The 18498-nt window shown below is 36.5% G+C and overlaps 1 protein-coding gene across 1 annotated transcript in view; it reads right to left on the reverse strand.

The window, feature by feature from the left end:
- KIF13B (kinesin family member 13B) overlaps positions 1-18498 on the reverse strand; it is a 280794-nt gene that overhangs the window by 168864 nt on the left and 93432 nt on the right. The window contains 2 exon segments of the mRNA XM_044663470.1: positions 9716-9896; positions 11224-11316. Coding sequence (XP_044519405.1) covers positions 9716-9896; positions 11224-11316 — 274 coding nt within the window.

Here is an 18498-nt window from a genome sequence, read left to right on the forward strand (position 1 = left end):
AAATCTTTACAAAAAAGGATATTCAATTCAACAAGGATTCAAACTGATAAAAACCACTTGGCCTGACCCTACAAGAATTTATACTTACAAGAAAACCAAAATGTAAAACTCTGAGAGACAAAGACATTTTGTAATGAGGTAGAGTATCATTCCAAACAGATAATTGTGGGAATGGCTTTACCACCACAAAGGAATGCTAAGAATGCAAAATCAATAAGCCCATGAGAAACACAATACAGTCATACAAACATCAGAAGTTCAATAAATTTTCAATAAATCTAAAATTGAAAAGATTTTGTTACCATCACAGGTATCAGGTTTCTTATGAATTATCTAATCTCACTGGCTCAACTTTTTCTTGGACAGCTTTTCTAACCTAAATTAATTATTTCTAAGTTTAGAAAACTATTTCCACAAAAGGATTTCTCCATGAGAAAAGCCTATAATACATATATATAATTAATACCCTACATACAATCAAGCTAAAGGAGAGAAAAATTAATGAGCTAAAGAGTATTTTCATTTCACTCTAATTCTAAGACACCTTTATTTCGTTAGGTTGAGCAACAGAATGGAAAGAGAATGAATTTGTAGACAGGAGACGTGGCTTTGAATTCAGACTCTAAGTCTAACAAGCTCATGACCATGGGTAAGCCACTCCAAAAAAAAGCAGTTTTCTCCCAAAGCATAAATTTCTACAAAATGGACATAATAATACTTTAGCTTAACAAACTGACAGTTGCTTAGCAAAGCATTCAATGAACTTTAAAGTATAATTGTGAATTCTTACACTGTTTTCATTTGATATGGATCAATAATAAACTAGAAAATATTTATTGAGCACTTTGAAGATTATGAAATATCACAACATAAATTATATTATGTGGCAGGAATTACATAGAAAAGAGCTATAGAATTCATTGTGTCCTTTTCCTCCTTAGCTTTCATATTCCACAGGATAAGATCCTAAGACCAGGCTTATCTCTCTCTAAAAGAGATTATCAGCATAGAGATAAAGGCATGTTTTTTTTTTAAACCCTTAACTTCTGTGTGTTGGCTCCTAGGTGGAAGAGTGGTAAGGGTGGGCAATGGGGGTCTGCCCAGGGTCACACAGCTGGGAAGTGTCTGAGGCCGGATTTGAACCTAGGACCTCCTCCTGTCTCTAGGCCTGACTCTCAATCCACTGAGTTACCCAGCTGCCCCAATAAAGGGATGTTTTTGAAAGAGCTTATAGGAGAATGGGAAAACACTATAGGCAAGGGAATAGGTGGTGCAAACAGAGAGAGGCACAAATACTGAAGAGTCCAGTGAATAGACTAACCACTAGGATTGAAGGGTTCATGTTGTTCAGATTGGAATGATATTACAGAGTGATTCTGTCAGGCACTAGAAGAAATAAGAGTTCAAAATAAGACATAGGCTTAGCCTAATACAGTTTATAGACTATTATAAAGATAAGATACATAAGTAATATGAAGGGTGATGTAATTACACAAATAGAGAACAGCTGAACAAATAGTGGTACATGAATATAATGGAATATGATTAGGCTCTAAGAAATACCAAGAGACATAGTTTCAGTAAATCCTAAATAATATGCACAGACACAGTGAGTAGAAACAGAAGAATAATTTATACAAGAACAATAATGCTATCAAAACAACTCTGAATGACTTGGGAATTCTGATCAATGTAATGACCAGTTAACATTTCCTGACCACCTATGATGAAACTCTGGGGAAGAAGGTGGTTAATAATAGTGATGATGAAAAAAGAAAGCTACTGAAAATTGTTTTTAAAAAAATCACAGACAAAAACACAAATGCTGAAGAGAGAATAGAGCAGACAAGCAGAAGAGTTTAGAAAGTAATGTGTAAAATGTATTATACATGTTTAAAACATGCAAATGGTATTAAATGGAGATTTGTGGTTTCATAAAGTCGTTTTTTGTGTTCTGATGTAGCCGATAGAGGCCATAGAGGCCAGAGACAGAGAATCTGATAAGTCTGATGGCCCTCTGGCTTAAAGAGAACTGCTGTTTGGAGTACAAAGAAATACTTTTTAAACATCTTTGTTAGGATGATAGCAAAAGATTTTGTAGCAGCTATTTTTCCAGTACAGAAGAGAAAAGGATTAGGATTTCCCACAATGAAGAGTGGTAAAAACCAAAAGACAAGCAGAGATACTCTGTGAATGACATCAAAATATACAGTCTGGAACTCTGAGTTGTCACAAGAACATAGATTTTCTTCCTCATGTGCTCGTTTATCACATTCCCATATGTACCCACTCTTCCACAAATACTGATGGACTGTTCTGGTTAGAAAATATGACCCAGGTCTATATATAGAGTGTGATTGTGAAATACTTTATTATTTATTAACCTGTCATAGATTTAGAATCTGTCATTATTATTTTGCCTAAAAATTTTTTTATGAAAAAAGTATAAATTTCTCATGTAATTCTCATATTTAGGAAAAGAGTGCTCAATGTTTAAAATTTAGACTATGGAATTAAGTTCAAAAGTGATGCTAGGGGTTCCGGGTTAAGATGGCGGCAGAGTAAGAAGCAGCTCTTAACCTCTCCTGACCGAAACACACAAAACTCCTCAAGGGGACATAAAAACAAGTCCAGACGAACGGAGGAACCCCACAACAGGGCACAGCGTGGAAGGTACGTGGAATCGAGGCATTTCCATGCTATAAAGAGGTGAAACAGCTCTCACCAAATCGCGGGCTGAGCAACCACCCCACCCCCAACCCCTCCACACACAACATCTAAAGCGCTGAGGCCAGCTAAAAAGAAATAGAGCAAGTTTAGGGCAACCATCAAGTCACTGGCAGCTCCAGGGCCAGTTCCTGAGAGCAGCAAGATTTAGGACCCCAATAAGCCAAAAAACGCAAGCGAAATCTGAGTGCGGGAGCAGAGAGTGGACGCCGGGCGCAGAGTGCTGGCTGAGAGCGCAGGCAAGGCTGAGGCGTGGGTGGAGGCAGACACAGCCAGGAACTAAAGCCTAAGTGGGGAACCAGTGTAGACGGGTATACGACTGTGGAAGCAGCGCCCTGAGACTTGTAAAGGAACCTTTGGCAGAGGATCAAGCAAGGGGGTCCACCAGGGGGCTTGACCTTGGAAAAAACCAGAACTCAGACCTCAGGAGCCAATAGACCGCGGACAGACACTGAGCGCGAGGATAAAGCTGAGAAGCTGCTGGGCTAATGATGGCTACCCAGTCTCAGGAAGCTCAGAAGAGAAAGAATAACAACAAGAAAAAGAAGTCTTTAACACTTGACAACTTTTACACAGAGAAAATCTAGACAACCAAGCAAACAGAGGAGGAGAACAAACAAGCATCCGGACCCTCCTCAAATAAGGAAAACTCCTCACAAGCTATGGAAGAGTTCAAAACTGAGATTTTGAGGAAAATGGAAGAGATCTGGCAAGAAAATAACTGTTTAAAAGGTAGAATCATGCAATTGGAAAGTGAGGCTCAGAAATTGAACACCAGAAATGACCAGATTGAAAAGGAATACCAGAAGATTATGGCCGAAAACCAGAAGATTATGGCCGAAAACCGAAAGATTATAGCTGAAAATCAATCCCTAAAGGCTAGAATCGAGCAATTAGAAACCAATGATCTCTCAAGACAACAAGAACAAATAAAACAAAGCCAAAAGACTGAAAAAATAGAAGGAAACATGAAATATCTCAATGAGAGAGTGACAGACCAAGAAAACCGGTCTAGAAGAGACAATTTGAGAATAATTGGTCTTCCAGAAAAACCAGAAATTAATAGAAACCTGGACTCCATACTAACAGAAATAATTCAGCAAAATTGCCCTGAAGTCCTACAACAAGAGGGCAATATAGACATTGAAAGGATTCATAGAACACATAGAAGCACCCATACTGCAAAGTGGGTAAAGAGAGGGAAAAGATGTATATATAACAGCTAACCACCATTCCCTAAGAGATAAATGTTCAAAAGTTAAGAACAATTCTCTAATGAAAAAAATGCAAAGTATTCAGAACCACATGAAAAAATGCCCCAAAAAACATAACAATAAGAAATACAAATCAAAATAACTTTGAGGTTTCACTTCAGATGCTGCAAAATGGCAAAAAATGATAAACAATGGCAACAGTTAGTATTTTTTTTTTTTTAGTATTTTTTTCTAAATCCTTGTACTTCGGTGTATTGTCTCATAGGTGGAAGATTGGTAAGGGTGGGCAATGGGGGTCAAGTGACTTGCCCAGGGTCACACAGCTGGGAAGTGGCTGAGGCCGGGTTTGAACCTAGGACCTCCTGTCTCTAGGCCTGACTCTCACTCCACTGAGCTACCCAGCTGCCCCAACAGTTAATATTTTAAAGGCTGTGGAGAGGCATACTATCACATTGTTGGTGGAACTGGGAAATGGTACAACCATTTTGGAAAGCAAACTGGAATCATGCAAATAAAGTGACTAACATGTCCATACTCTTTGAATCAGTGTCTTTTACTGGGCTTCTACCTCAAAGAAGCCATCAATAAAAAAAGTCCTAATGGCCTTCAAAATATTTATAGCAGCACCTTTTATGATAGCTAAGTATTAGAAACAAAGCTCACCAATTGCATAATGGCTAACAAAGACGAAACAAGATTATAATAGAATATTACTGTGCTATAGAAAATGGTGTGTGAAATGACTGCAGAAAGCAAAGAAAGATTTATGTGAATTGATATAGAATAAAGCAGAGCCAAGGGGAAAAATATACATCATAACTACAACAATGGAAATGGAAAGACAAATACACCAAAAATAAAATAAAAATTAAAAAAATTAAAAGATGAGAGAGGACTCAAATAAGGAAATATAAGAAGACACCCCCCAACTATTCTTTTGTGGAGGTAAGAGGTCTACTATACATGTTTTGGGACTTTTTTTTTAAACCCTTATGTTCTGTCTTAGAATCAATACTGTGTATTGGTTCTAAGGCAGAAGAGTGGCAAGGGCTAGGCAATGGGGATTAAGTGACTTGCCCAGGGCCACACAGTTGGGAAGTGTCTGAGGCCAGATTTGAACCCAAGCTATCTCTAGGTCTAGCTCTCAAATCACTGAGCCACTTAGCTACTCCTGGAACTTTTTTCAGTGCATCAATTAGTTGTAATGACCTTTTTTTCTCCCCTCTCTAAAAAAAAAAATTATATTAATCATATGATTTGGTTCTCTAAGAGTGGGTGGTAAAAAATTGAAAATAATAAAAACTTATTTTAAGAAGAGTATGACTGGGGGGGGGGAAAAGCCTCTTTGCTCAAGATGAGGTACCTGATACACCTATCCCAAAATATTCTTCCACTCTTTCGTTTTCATAGTATTTTGTTTATATCCTTCCTTTGCTCTATAACATTCTATCATATATGTGAAGTCATCTATCCAAATCTTCTATACTATCTATAGATTACAAGTTTATTGGGGGTAAAATTGCATTTTTTATCTTTGTATCCTTAATAGCAAAGTGCCTTTCATGTAGCAGACCCTTAATAAATGTTTAACAAAATTAATCCTATTAATGATGATACATTATATTCCCTAATCTCCACTGAAAATCATCCTGTAACATGTCCCAAAAGTCTTTATGCAATTAAAAAAACAACTTTCTTACCTGCCATCTTATAATTAATACTGTGTATTAACGTTACATGCCTTGCCAGGGTCACAAAGCTTGTAAGTGTCTGAGGCCAGATTTGAATTCGGGACCTCCCATCTCTGGGCGTGGCTCTCAATCCACTGAATCACCTACCTAGTCCTGTCTTTGTGTACTTTTAAGCTTTGATTGCTGTTAAAACTCCAATAGTTTAATACTGGACTCATACTTTTGCAACACCCTATAATTTGTACTTGTTCCTGCCTTAGTAAGTATAAAATATAAAATATCTCTGTCTTTTTATCACTGCTTACAGGGTGACAACCTTAGTACTAGCTTCCACTACCTCTCAGACTATGGTAGTCTGAAATGGTCCTCCAACCTCTAGCCCCTCAGTATTTCAATATACCTGCCACAATACTGTTATAATCATTTACTTTAATGCAGATCTGATGGTCTCCATCCCAAATTCCCAGTGCCTCCCTATTACCTCTAGTTTAAAATAAACTCCTCCTTCGCTTTTTTTTTTAAACTTTTAGAGCCCTTCACAATCTGATCTCAGCCCACCTGTCTGGTTCCAATACAGCTTACTCTGCTTCTCTCACCCCGTGGGCTAGCCAACTAGTCTTCTTCCTGTTCCTCACACATGCAGCAGCCCACCTCCTATTTCCATGCTTTTCCATGGTCACTCTCTTACTCAGGATGTCCTCCTTTCCTCAGCAAGGCCTCGCAGAATCTCTTACTTCCTGCCAGACTTAACTTGAGCACACTTCACACTTCCTCAGGCCCTATGTTGCCTCAGTCTCTCTAATTAGAGGGCTGAAGGGCAGAGTGGAAACTCCTCCCAAGCATCCCTTTAAAGAGGGCCCACAAGTTCAGTGGTCCATCATTTCCCACCAGCTGCTCTGCTCCACAACTTCATCATCATTGGGTACCTTCCCCCTGCCACCCCTGTTTTTAGTTTCCTCTTGTATGGGGTGTTCCCTCATTAGATTGTAAGTTTCTTGAAGGCAGGGAGTTTCTTTTACTTATCTGTACCCCTAGTGCACAGCACAGGATCTGACACAAAGTAGGTGCTCAACAAATGTATACTATATTATATTGTAACTTTACATAAAGGCTTTCCTGATCTCCTGTGCAAGTGCTCTTCTTTCATAAATTGTGTTGTGACAGGCTTCTTTCTTGACATTCAAATTTTTAATAAAAAAAAAAAGCAAGACAAAAAACCCTATCTTTTCCCATGTTTTCTTCCTTTGCTAAAAAAATCTCCATCACTATTTTCATTAATGTCTTTTAGCTTCAATAATAAAACATTTTTAATAATTTCTGCATAAGTCATGTTTCAATCTCTTTCTCATAGCAACTCATTTTTAAATCTCATTTTCTTTTCTTGTTCTTTTGTTAATGTGGGCATGAAAGAGTATTTTTGACTTTTTCATGAAGTAGTTAAGTGGCACAGGAGATAAAGCACTGGGTCGGTCTGGAGTAAGAAAGACCCAAGTTCAACTCTGACCTCAGATACTAGCTATATAATCTTGGACAAGTCACTTAACCTGTTATCTCTTATTTCCTCAATAGGGACAATAATAATAACAGTACCTATCTCCCAGGATTTTTGTGAGATCAAATGTCATAATAACTATAAAATGCTTAGCACCGTGCCTGTTACATAGTAGGCATTATATAAATATTACTTATTGTTGTTATTATTATTATTATAATACCAACATTTTATTTTTAGGCTATGCTATCAAACATTCAAACTGTAATTAGTTAGGGATTGATATTTCTGCAAATGTGATACCTTTCTACAATTTTCTCCAAACTCGTTTTGATGTTTTTTTTTAACGACATCTAAAACAAGAAACAATAAAGATTGCATTCTCTATGTCAGTAGTGGTTAAGTTTTATTCCACTGATGATAACTGAATTAAAGAGAAAATATCAATTATGAGTCACAAAAATAGTGTCTAGTTAATTTAAGCAAAAAGTATTAGCATTTAATTCACCTGCTTTTCCCCCTCATAACAGGAAACATGATAAAAATGACAAAACAGATAGAATATTTCAGTACTATAATATGGCCAGGAATAAAAAAAAATTTTAATTGGAAAAAAAGAGAGATCAAAAGACAGAAAAGATTTAGAGAAAGATACAGATATCTACACATCTATAAACCCTGCCACTCAGACCCAAACATTTAGGGGGTATCACATATCTTTTAGAGTACAACTACTAAAGATTTTGAGGGGCTTATTCCAACTTAGTAAATAAAGCTACAAAGGGGTAGAATATTTCTTTGGACTTGCCCTCAGATATGGATGAAATTGGACAGGAGGCAGTCGTAAGTTCTTCATCATTATTTTGTTACAAAAATTAGGATTCTGTGTGATAACTGCATGATAGAATAATGTTGCCTTCCATTAACATTTCCATGACTGTCATGAACATGACATCGATCTTATTTCAGTTTACTGTTTTCTCCCCAAGCTGACATCTATTTAGTGTCTATGAAATAAACAGTATAACTTTCCTATTCTGAAACAGGGCATAAACCAATCCCATAGAGAATATTATGCTATCAGTTTTTCTCTTCTCTCAGGTTTCATTATGTTTCCTTCCATCACTGCCCTTCTATACTAACATGATCATTTCTCTTTCCCCTCATCATTCTGTTTTGCTGCCCTATAACCTTCCTTCTTTGTTTATTTGCTTCTAAATAATTCAATTGTCTATTCACACTAAAGGTGACTAGACTTAGTTTTATAACTTCAGTCACTTTAACTAATCAGAACACTGCCTTTCCCAATGGAACTTCAAGATCTGTGAACTGACTAAATAGGAGAACACATAAATAAGAGTCAGGAAGACCGAGGTTCAAATCTTGCCTTTGAAAGAAGATGGATAATCATACCCAAGTCACCTAACAACTCAAACTTAGCCTCCTATGTTATAAAATAAGATAAAACATACAAACAAATGAGATAAAAATATGTGAATGAGGCATTTTTAAAAATTTAAAGCAATACATAAACATCAGTTACTAACATATATCAGTCTTCTGCTAATTTTATGCCTTTGACTCTCACTAGCAATCCTTGCTTTCTCCAGTTTCTACATGTAGCTACTAGATGATCAAAGATGGTAGTTATTTGAAAGTATCAGATGCTCAAGAGCTAATTTAACGGAATCATTATTGTATTTTATATTGGACTGTGAAATGAAGCCTGGGAGCAATAAAAATATGAATATATGTTCACACACGCACTTTTACTCATCCCCACTATCCAGAGTCCCAAACTTCCCTCCTTATATGGCCTTACTTTTATGTAGGGTCTTTACCTACCAAGACTCAAGTGTGGTAAGAGAATCTAAGTCACTATAAACCATAATTCTGATTATGTTAACCCCTACTCAAAAACATTCACTAGTTGCCCTCTGCCTACCAAGTAACATTTAGATTCTTTTCCAAGGCAATCAGAAGCCTCCACAACCTGGTGCCAAACCTACCTTCCCAAGACTCTCCCTTACTCCATCTAAACTATTCCATTAACAACACAGAGCACTCACTATCCATTCTCTGTACCTTTAATCATACTATTTATGAGTGAATATTAAATAGAAAAGCCAAACACACTTCTAGTTTTGCCCAATTCCTGCTCATCCTTTAAAACCCATCTTAAATGGCTTCTTTTTCATGAAGCTTTTTGAGACTTTCTAAGTCAACTCTCCCTTTTCTGAACTCCAAAAGTACTTAATGCCTTTTTCCCCTTAAATTTTCATGTATAACCTTTCATTTAGTTATGTTTGTACATGACTCATCTTTTCTACTGCACTGAAGACTTAAGGACAAGGACTGCATTGTCATCTTCTTTATGTGTTCCCAAGATGCTTAGTTCCAACTCTAATACATGCTGAATAAAAATTTACTGTAGTATAAATATATTTTAAAAATGGAAAATCTATTCAAAAGTAATAAATTCCTAATGCATATCCATTATGAAAGTGTCACTTCAGCCAAGCCAATTAAGCAGATAGATGGTTTTAATAAAATGGAGGTCATACTGTAGTATTTGATTAAAATTTCTGTACCCTTTGGGGTCCAAGAGATCTCTAACTTTCTCATTATAGATTTCCATGTAGGACACTTCAACTTTAAAACTCTGTTCTTCATTTTCTTCTTTCTGAGTTCTTTCAAAGAGACCACTGCAAAGTCTTGGGATTAATCCAGGTTGGTCAGCTGTGCCCATCATTGTATAAGACTTTCCAGACCCTAAAAAAAGATAATACACAATCATAATAGTTTCTTCAGGGAGGGGCACAGGTTCATAGACTCTCTGGTATTATAATATTTTTACAGTATACCCAAAAATATGATGTAAAGATTTATTAATGCTTTCTGACAATGATAATGATTATAAGTCACAAGTTTCCCTATCAAACATTTGGAAGAAGAGAATTTTTTTTAATACCCTTACCATCAATCTTACAATCAATACTGTGTATTGGTTCCAAGGCAGAAGAGCAGTAAGAGCTAGGTAATGGGGGTTAAGAGACTTGCCCAGGGTAACACAGCTAGGAAGTGTATGAGGCCAGATTTTAACCTAGGACCTTTTGTTTCTAGGCCTGTCTCTCAATCCACTGAGCCACCCAACTGCCACCAAAAAAATAATTCTTAATAAGAAAATATTTTCTTTAATGAAATTCACATATAAAAACAACCAAATATTACTCAAGTAAGTGAAGAGTAAGTAGCCAAATTGGAGGACTTCTCTTTAAAAAACCAAGAATATTATCAAAATTGAAAACACTAAGTAGCTTTTCTAAAGGTGACATGTTGTTGTTTTTATTAACATAGGCCCCAAAGTACAATAGCAGAATCCTCCTCCAAAGGGCAATGGACAAACCACACCCCTAACCCTCCCACATGAACACAACTTCTCCCAACAGGAGCAAATGATCACAGAATCATGAAGAATAAAAATAAATTACAAGATATAATTTTAAAACAATTAACTGCCTTGAAACCAAAGATAATTTCCTGTTTACTACAAAAAATTTATTAAGCTACATAGTATTTTTTAAATTAAATCAGTGATAATCACAATTATAACCTATGCAACATTAGATGTATTATTCTTTGATGAAAATATGTTTAACATGGTAACACGTATATAACCCAAACTGAATCACCTGCCAGCACTGGGAAGGAGAAGGGAAGAGAAGAAGGGAGATAAGTTCGATCATATAACTTAGGAAAACTTGTGTGGAAATTTGTTTTTACATATAATTATAAAAAAAAATCTATATATGTATATTTACATATGCATATATATGTATATGTGCATGTATTCTGTTATAGACTTGGAAATCTGTGTTGTAGGGTTTGGGTTACAAAAGAGGTTGTAGTTTCCCTGCTTACATATGGAAAATAAATTGTGCCACCTCATCTTTAAAATGAAAACAACTTTTCCTTTGTCATATGTCTCTCTAAAGAATAATAACACTGCCTAATTTTCTGTCAGTAAACATTCATCCTTTTTATTTCTTTTTCCCCTGAATGGTATTTGTTCATGAAGTGTCATGTAATGTAGCCTTACCAGTTTGTCCATAGGCAAAGATACATGCATTGTAGCCATCAAAGGCATTCTGAAGGATATTCTCTCCAAGGCACTGAAAAACAGCATCTTGACCTAATAAAAGCAAAAACTAAACTATTATATGTGAAACTTATATTTGAACGAGCTGAAAAAGTCACAAATGGTAAGCCCAGTTAATTTCTATTCCCCAATTAGATTTTCAGATTTGAAATAAAGTAGAAGGGTTTACAGGCTCCAATTTTGTTTTGTTTTTTCTATTTAACCTATGAAAAAAAATTAATGAGAAAAACACTAAGACCAGAAACCTGGCTCTGCCTCTGGGATGCCAGGTTCTGATAGGTGAGCTTTTTACCTTATCTTGCCCACAATGAGGACTGCATACCACTTCCCAGACATCTTAACACCAAGATGCTTCATATGTATACTGACCCCTACCCATTCCCACCACCACCTTGCTTGTTCCCTTTACAGGGTTGCCTGGATTACCACAACAGTCCCCAAATTGAACTCCCTACCACAAGCATTTCTCTATTTCAATTCAGCCTAAATGATGTTCCTTAAATACAATCAGACATATCATTCACTTCTTCAGTCAACTCCTGAAATAATCCAAATTCTCAAGAAGCTTACATTCTAAAACAGGAGACAAGTATCTGTAAAAGTATAAACAGAATTAATATAAAGAAATACAAATAAAAAAATAAGACACACAGAAAGTAGTCTTAGAGGGATGGTATGAGAGGTTGGAGGGTGAGCATAGGAGGAATAAGGAAAGGCTTAGGTGTAGTATGGGCTACATGTGGGAAGAATAGAATTCTATGAGGTAGCAGTGATAAGGGTATGTATATTCTGGGCAATTTAAGTATATAATCCTGGCATTAAATAGAGTTTGAATGAGAATGAATACACATATCATTCTCTAATTCTTTAGAGAACCAGGCCTAGAGACGGGAGGATCTGGATTTAAGTCTGGTCTTAGACACTTCCTAGCTGTGTGATCCTGGGCAAAAATAAAAAATAAAAAAATAAAATCACTTAACCCCAGTTGCCTAGTCCTTATGGCTCTTTTGCCTTAGAACTGATATTTCATGTCAATTCTAAGACAGAAAGTAAGGGTGTAAAAAAAAGGTAAACAACAATATCAGAATAGTTAAGCAACTATACCTACTACAAGTTTATACCTTGAAGATCATGTTTATGGAAAGCCTATGTAAGTTAAAAGGAGAGAGTTTATCTGTAATTTTTCCAATTAATGCAAATGAGTTATCTATCAGAAAATTCTATTCCCTCCTCAAGAAGTATTGTAAGTGAATCCAGCAGAATCAGAACTCTTATTAGTAAAATGGAAGGCAACTATAGGTATGTATAAACAGGTCTATGTGGCTAAGAAAAGAAATAGTCTTCTAATCTGATTGAACAGTTTACAACAATATGGCTAATATCACTGCCTAATCTGTAGAGTACAAGGATTTATTACCAGGGGAAGTCTACTAATATGTGTGTGTGTGTGTGTGTGTGTGTACACACTGCCATTGTCCACTTTGGCTGGCCTCCAAGGCTCTAAATATTAACTTGCTTTTTCACCTTGAAGCTAAACACTCTTTTATTGGTTGTCTCTCCTAATTAGAATGAGGAAAGGAACAGGTACAATGGCAGTTGTTAGGAAGAGGGCAATTTAGGTTGGATATCAGGAAAATCTTTCTAACAACTGGAACTGCTCAACAATGGCATGCCTTGAGTGGTGATGGACTTCCCTTCTTTGAAAATCTCAAGTAGAGGCTGAATAACCTCCCTACTGGACATGTCAGAGTGGTGATTCAATCACGGCCCCTGAATGAGGTGCCTTCCAAATGTTGGATTCTGTAGTTGTGTCTATGGCCTAAGAACATGGATAGCCTTCATTCTGAGTATTCTGAGTAGGCCCAAGCAAGCTGTGTAAAAGTTTGCAGCCTTAGGCTTTCGCAACGGAATAAAATGAAATCTGAAAGCCAATTAAGAAAGGGATTACATAAAAATAGATTATGCTGAAGAGACACTATATTAAAGAAAATTTTTTACTGACTGTCCCTTGAAAGGACTGAATGGTAAGGCTGTGTTTCCAGAATTGAGAAGTCAGGTGCTATTGAAGTTGATAACTAGAAGTGTCTCTAGTTGTATTCTTTTTCATTAATATATGTTAATAAAATGTTTAATCAAGCCTTGGTATTTTTAATGTATATTATGTGCTCACATACCTTTTTGGAAAAAGAAACAAGATATGCTAAGAAATTAGGTTTAAAAATTAACATTAGTCCTAAATTTATAGTTAGAAGGGCTTGAAATAATTCATGCATGCTGGAAGACTAGATTTAGCACAACAGATTTATGTTAGACTACCTCCCTAAAAAGCTATCTTGTGCTTATATGCTATTAACTACAAGTGGAAACAGTAAGACTAAATGCAAATCCATGAAAATACTGCCAAGAAAATCACAGAATCACAAAAGCTCAGAAGTTGGAAGAGATCTTGGAAACCAGACTGCGCAAGAATTCTCTTTTCAAGAAGTAATCATATTATTATTCTTCTTTAGTTGTTTTTAGTTGTGTCCAACACTTCATTTGGGTTTTCTTGGCAAAGACATTGGAGTGATTGGACATTTCCTTCTCCACCTCATTTTAGAAATGAAGAAACTGAGGCAAACAGAACTAAATGACTTGCCATAGATCACACACCTAGTCAGTGTCTGATGGCAGATTTAAACTCAAGAAGATATCCACTGTGCCACTTAGCTCCCCAATAATCATTTAGCCTTAACATAATTAGAGGGTGCAACAGATAAAGATCAAAGGAAAATGAGACAGTGCAGTCAGACAGGGGATAGGAATTAAAGATAAATCCTTTAAGTCACCTCTCTCCAAAGAGAAATCCAATACCTCCTAAGGGAGCCTGTTCCACTTTCAGAGTTCTACTATTTGGCCACTTTGTAACCTCCAGTCATCAAGAAGAATGTCTAATAACACTTGCACATGAAAGCCCTTCAAATGCTTGAGCACAACTATCCTGAATTAATGAATGAATCAACATGCATTTATTAATTACCAAGTACTGTCTTAGTCCCTGGAGAAACAAAAGGACTCCCTCAACCCCAAAAAGGAAGAGTCCCAAATTCTCAAGAAGCTTACATTCAAACAAAGAAATAGTGGAAATGGCACATGATTTGAATTCTGAGGATCATATCTGAATCCTGGCTCTAGCTCTTCTGTGATGCTCATGAGGTCACTTAATCTTTGTGGGCCTCAATTGCCTCATCTGTAAAATAAGGAAGTCTGACTAGATGATCTTATAGAATTATGGTCCATACTAAGTGTATGTGTGAATACATATAAAAGAAAAATACAAAATAAATTATTATCATTCTTGTTCATCTTCCATTTACAAGAAGGCTAATGACAGGTTGATGTCTCACCTTGCACATGAATTGCATTTAAGTGAGTTAGACTAGCACAAAGTTGTCAGTCCTACTTTCCCTTCCAGAGTCATCAAAATACAGTGGTAAGACAAAGGTTAGGAGGACTGACGATGGCCTGAGATGCGGTAGATGTCCTTGGCTTCTTCAATGCCTCAACAAGCTCTAAAGCCCTCCATGCTTTAGCCCCCTTGATGGCCCCTGTAACAAACTGCTCTCATCTGCCCATTCAGCCAATGTAAGTCTTCACATGCTGGGGCAGATACCTCCATAACTCAACAACAGGACTGCAACTTGTCAGTTATTCTCAGCATGGTTTAACCCATCTGCAAGACAGTTTACCAAGACATGGCCAATGTGCAATGCCACAGATTCTTGGAGACACAGGTGAGAGTCGGGTGACAAGTAGCCTGGTGGAAGAGCTGAAAAAGGCTGGGCAGATCCTCACACCAGAGGTGCTAGTCTTCCCTGCACATCAACAAAATAAGTACAAGTTGATTCAAAGAAGGAAAGGCAGGCATTAGCAGGAGTGGAGCTCAGCAAAGTATTTGTGTGAAAGTGCTACTTGAAGAGTGAAGGAAATCTATAAAGAGGAAGATGTTCATTCCAGGTATAGGAGTTAGCCAGTGAAAAAGTATAAAGACTAGAGGTGGAGGGCTGTTTGTGATGAAGAAAAGGCCCATTTGCTAGATCTTAAAGTGCAGGAAAGGGATCTCATGTACAATCAAGGTTGCAAGACTGATTGAGGCCAGGAATTAAATGACAAATAGGTGTTTATGTTTTATTCTAGATGCAAAAGGGAGCAACTAGTATTTGTTTTGTATGGGAATAATATGACCAGACATAAGCTTGAGGAAAATTAATTAAGCAGCTATATGAAGTACTGAAAGGTGAAAAATTTGAGACAGTAAGACTAATTAGGAGGCTTATGCAATAGTCCAAGCAAGAAGTGATGAGAATGGTGACTATGACACTATGGAAACTCATACTAAAAATATTCTCAAGGTGAAAATTACAAGATTTGGCAATGTAATGAATATGTAAAGTGAGCGAAATGTCAAAGATGTCATCTAAGTTATAAAACTGTATAAGAGGAAGAATGATGGTGCTCTTGACACTTATAGAAAAGTTCAAAAAGGGAGTGAGTGAGTGAGTGAGTGAGTGAGTGAGTGTGTGTGTGTGTGTGTGTGTGTGTGTGTATAAGAACATAATGAGTTCTGTTTTGGACATGCTGATTCTGAAGTGCCTGCAGGGCATTTAGTTCAAAATATCTAATAGGCAGCTGGTGATACAAAACTAACTTCAGGAAAGAAAGAAGGGCTAAATATATAGTTCTGGAAAACATCTGCTTAGAGATAATAACTGAACTCATGAAAACGGATGAGAAAAAGAAAACTTCAGCTCATCAAAACTTTCTCCCTCACTAAGTGAGAAAATATAGAAAGAGAAGAGGTCCAGTATAGAGGCCTAGAGGACATTCACAGGAGATTTGACACAAATTAAGATTTGTCAAAGAAGAATGAGCAAGTATATTCAGAAAGCTAGAAGAAGAAACTGAAGGGTGTAGCCCCTAAGTCTCCTTTCTCCAAGCTAAATATCCCCATTTCTATGTGGCATAAACTAGAAGCCCTTACTCATCCTGGCTATCTCATATGAATGCTCTCAGTTTATCAATGCCTCAGTAAAATATGGCCCCCAGAACCAAATAAAATACTCCAGATGAGTCCTGACTAAAAGACCCCAAATTCCTAATTCTGGAGATTATTTCAATGCAAATTAAAATCAAATTAGCTATTCTGTTCCCATACTTTATTAAAAAAATCAATTATAAAATGCAATTTTAGGATTTTGCCTCTCCAAAATTTTTCAATGATCACTATAATCAGGTCACATCAGATAATTCTTTAATCAATCACATCAGAAAATTCTTTCAGTACCTTGGGATATAATTCATCTGAATTCATCAAGAACAGCAAAGTATTCTTTATCTCCCTAGTTCTCTTGCATGGCAACTTCCTAGTAGCAATTTTTGTTCTTTCCTTTATAGTCTAAAGATTTTGTTTTCCTTAGAAACAAAAAGATTTGAAGCTATGTTTCCTTTTTCTCTCACTCATTATTAGCCTATTCACCCTCAAAAGGGATTCTCTCTTTTTCTTTTTCTGCAGTAAAGCTTATTGCCTTTAGCTTCAACATACCCAACTCTACAATTATAGATCTTTGATATTCTTTATTCCCTATTTCTTGCTTCCATCTTCTAAAACTATCTTTTAAAAGTTAAAGTTGGTTGATGACTTCCCTAAACATCCATTGGTCTCATTAAATAACTACTGTCTGTCCCCTTTTCCCCACCCCTTCCTCTTCTCCTCAAAATTATTTCTCATGTTTTCAGAATTTCATTCTTCAAAGTATACCAGACCTCCAAAGCTGATTTCTCTTCACAGAATCTCAGGCCATGGGAGCTTAACTATAGCTAGGTAATGAAACTGATATAAATATGTATATGTATATAAACATATATATATGTGTGTGTGTGCGCACACACACATGTGCACACATAAACAAACATATGTGGTTTAATGAAATAGCATGGAAATAAAGTAGAAATAGAATATTGTCCCCATCCTACTCCTTCATAAACCAAAAGAACACTCTATTAAAAATACCATGCATAGAAAGAGTAGGTGTATAGGAAACATACATGAGTTAGTCAACAAGTATTTATTAAATGCTTACTGTGTGTCTAGCACTGTCCTAAGTGCCAGGAATACAAACAAAAGGGAAAAAACATTCTAATCAAGAGAGACAACATAGAACTATGTCTGTATAAGAAAAATATAGTAATGAAAGGTAATCTCAAAGGGAAGGCTCTAGCAGTTGAAGGAATTATGAAAGGCCTGCAGGAACAGCAGGTAGAATTTGATCTAAGGACACCAGAGAAGCCAGGAAGAGGTGAAAAAGGAGAACATTCCAATCCTGGAATGCTCATAGAAGCATAGCCAAAGTACACATGGAGAGGGGCACACGAATAAGAAGCACACGTAATATGGGAGAGTACCCAAAGGGGAAATTCATGTCTTGTAGGACTAAGAATGTCTCTTGGCAATGCCATCAAGATGCTCTCCCCAAGCCTGATTCCTGAACCATTGTAGTACTTGTGATCACTGAACCTATGTACTCCTCTAGGTGTGGCTCTGCTGGTCTTTGGTAGCTTCTCAGTTTCATCTCAGATGGGTGTAGTTTCCTGACACCAGATTTGGATTGATAGTCATCTCTTCTAGTATTCTACTTTTGGCTTCTGTGGGAGAAGGTTGTAAAAAGGGTATAAAAAGAGAGGAGGACTTGAGTTTTTTATATTTCTCTTTTCTCCTGTATTTAAATTTGATATCTAAACTTCAAAGTTTCTCCACAGTTGGAGTCTCTTTTATTAGGAATGCTTAGAAGTTCTCTATTTCATTAGATTTATTTTTCTCCTGTAGGATCAGTTTTTCTGGGTAAGTCATTCTTGGCTATAAGCCCATATCCTTTGCCTTCTGAAATAGCATGTTTCAAGTTCTGTTCTCATTTAGAGGGATGATTTCTACTTTGTGCGTAATCCTGACTGTGACTCTTTAGTCCTTGAATCCTTCTGACTGGCTGCTTCTAGTATTCTTTCTTTGACCTGGAAAGTTGGGATTTTGGCAATAAAATTCCTAAGAGTTTTCATTTTGAGATTTCTTTCCAGTGAATTCTTTCTAATTCTACTCAACCCTCTGGTTCTAAAAGATCTGAGCAGTTTTATTTTAAGATTCCCTCAAATTACATGTCTCTTTCTTAGGTCATATGTTAAGAT

This window comes from Gracilinanus agilis, chromosome 2, assembly GCF_016433145.1.
Source record: "Gracilinanus agilis isolate LMUSP501 chromosome 2, AgileGrace, whole genome shotgun sequence".
In the NCBI taxonomy this organism is placed as follows: domain Eukaryota; kingdom Metazoa; phylum Chordata; class Mammalia; order Didelphimorphia; family Didelphidae; genus Gracilinanus; species Gracilinanus agilis.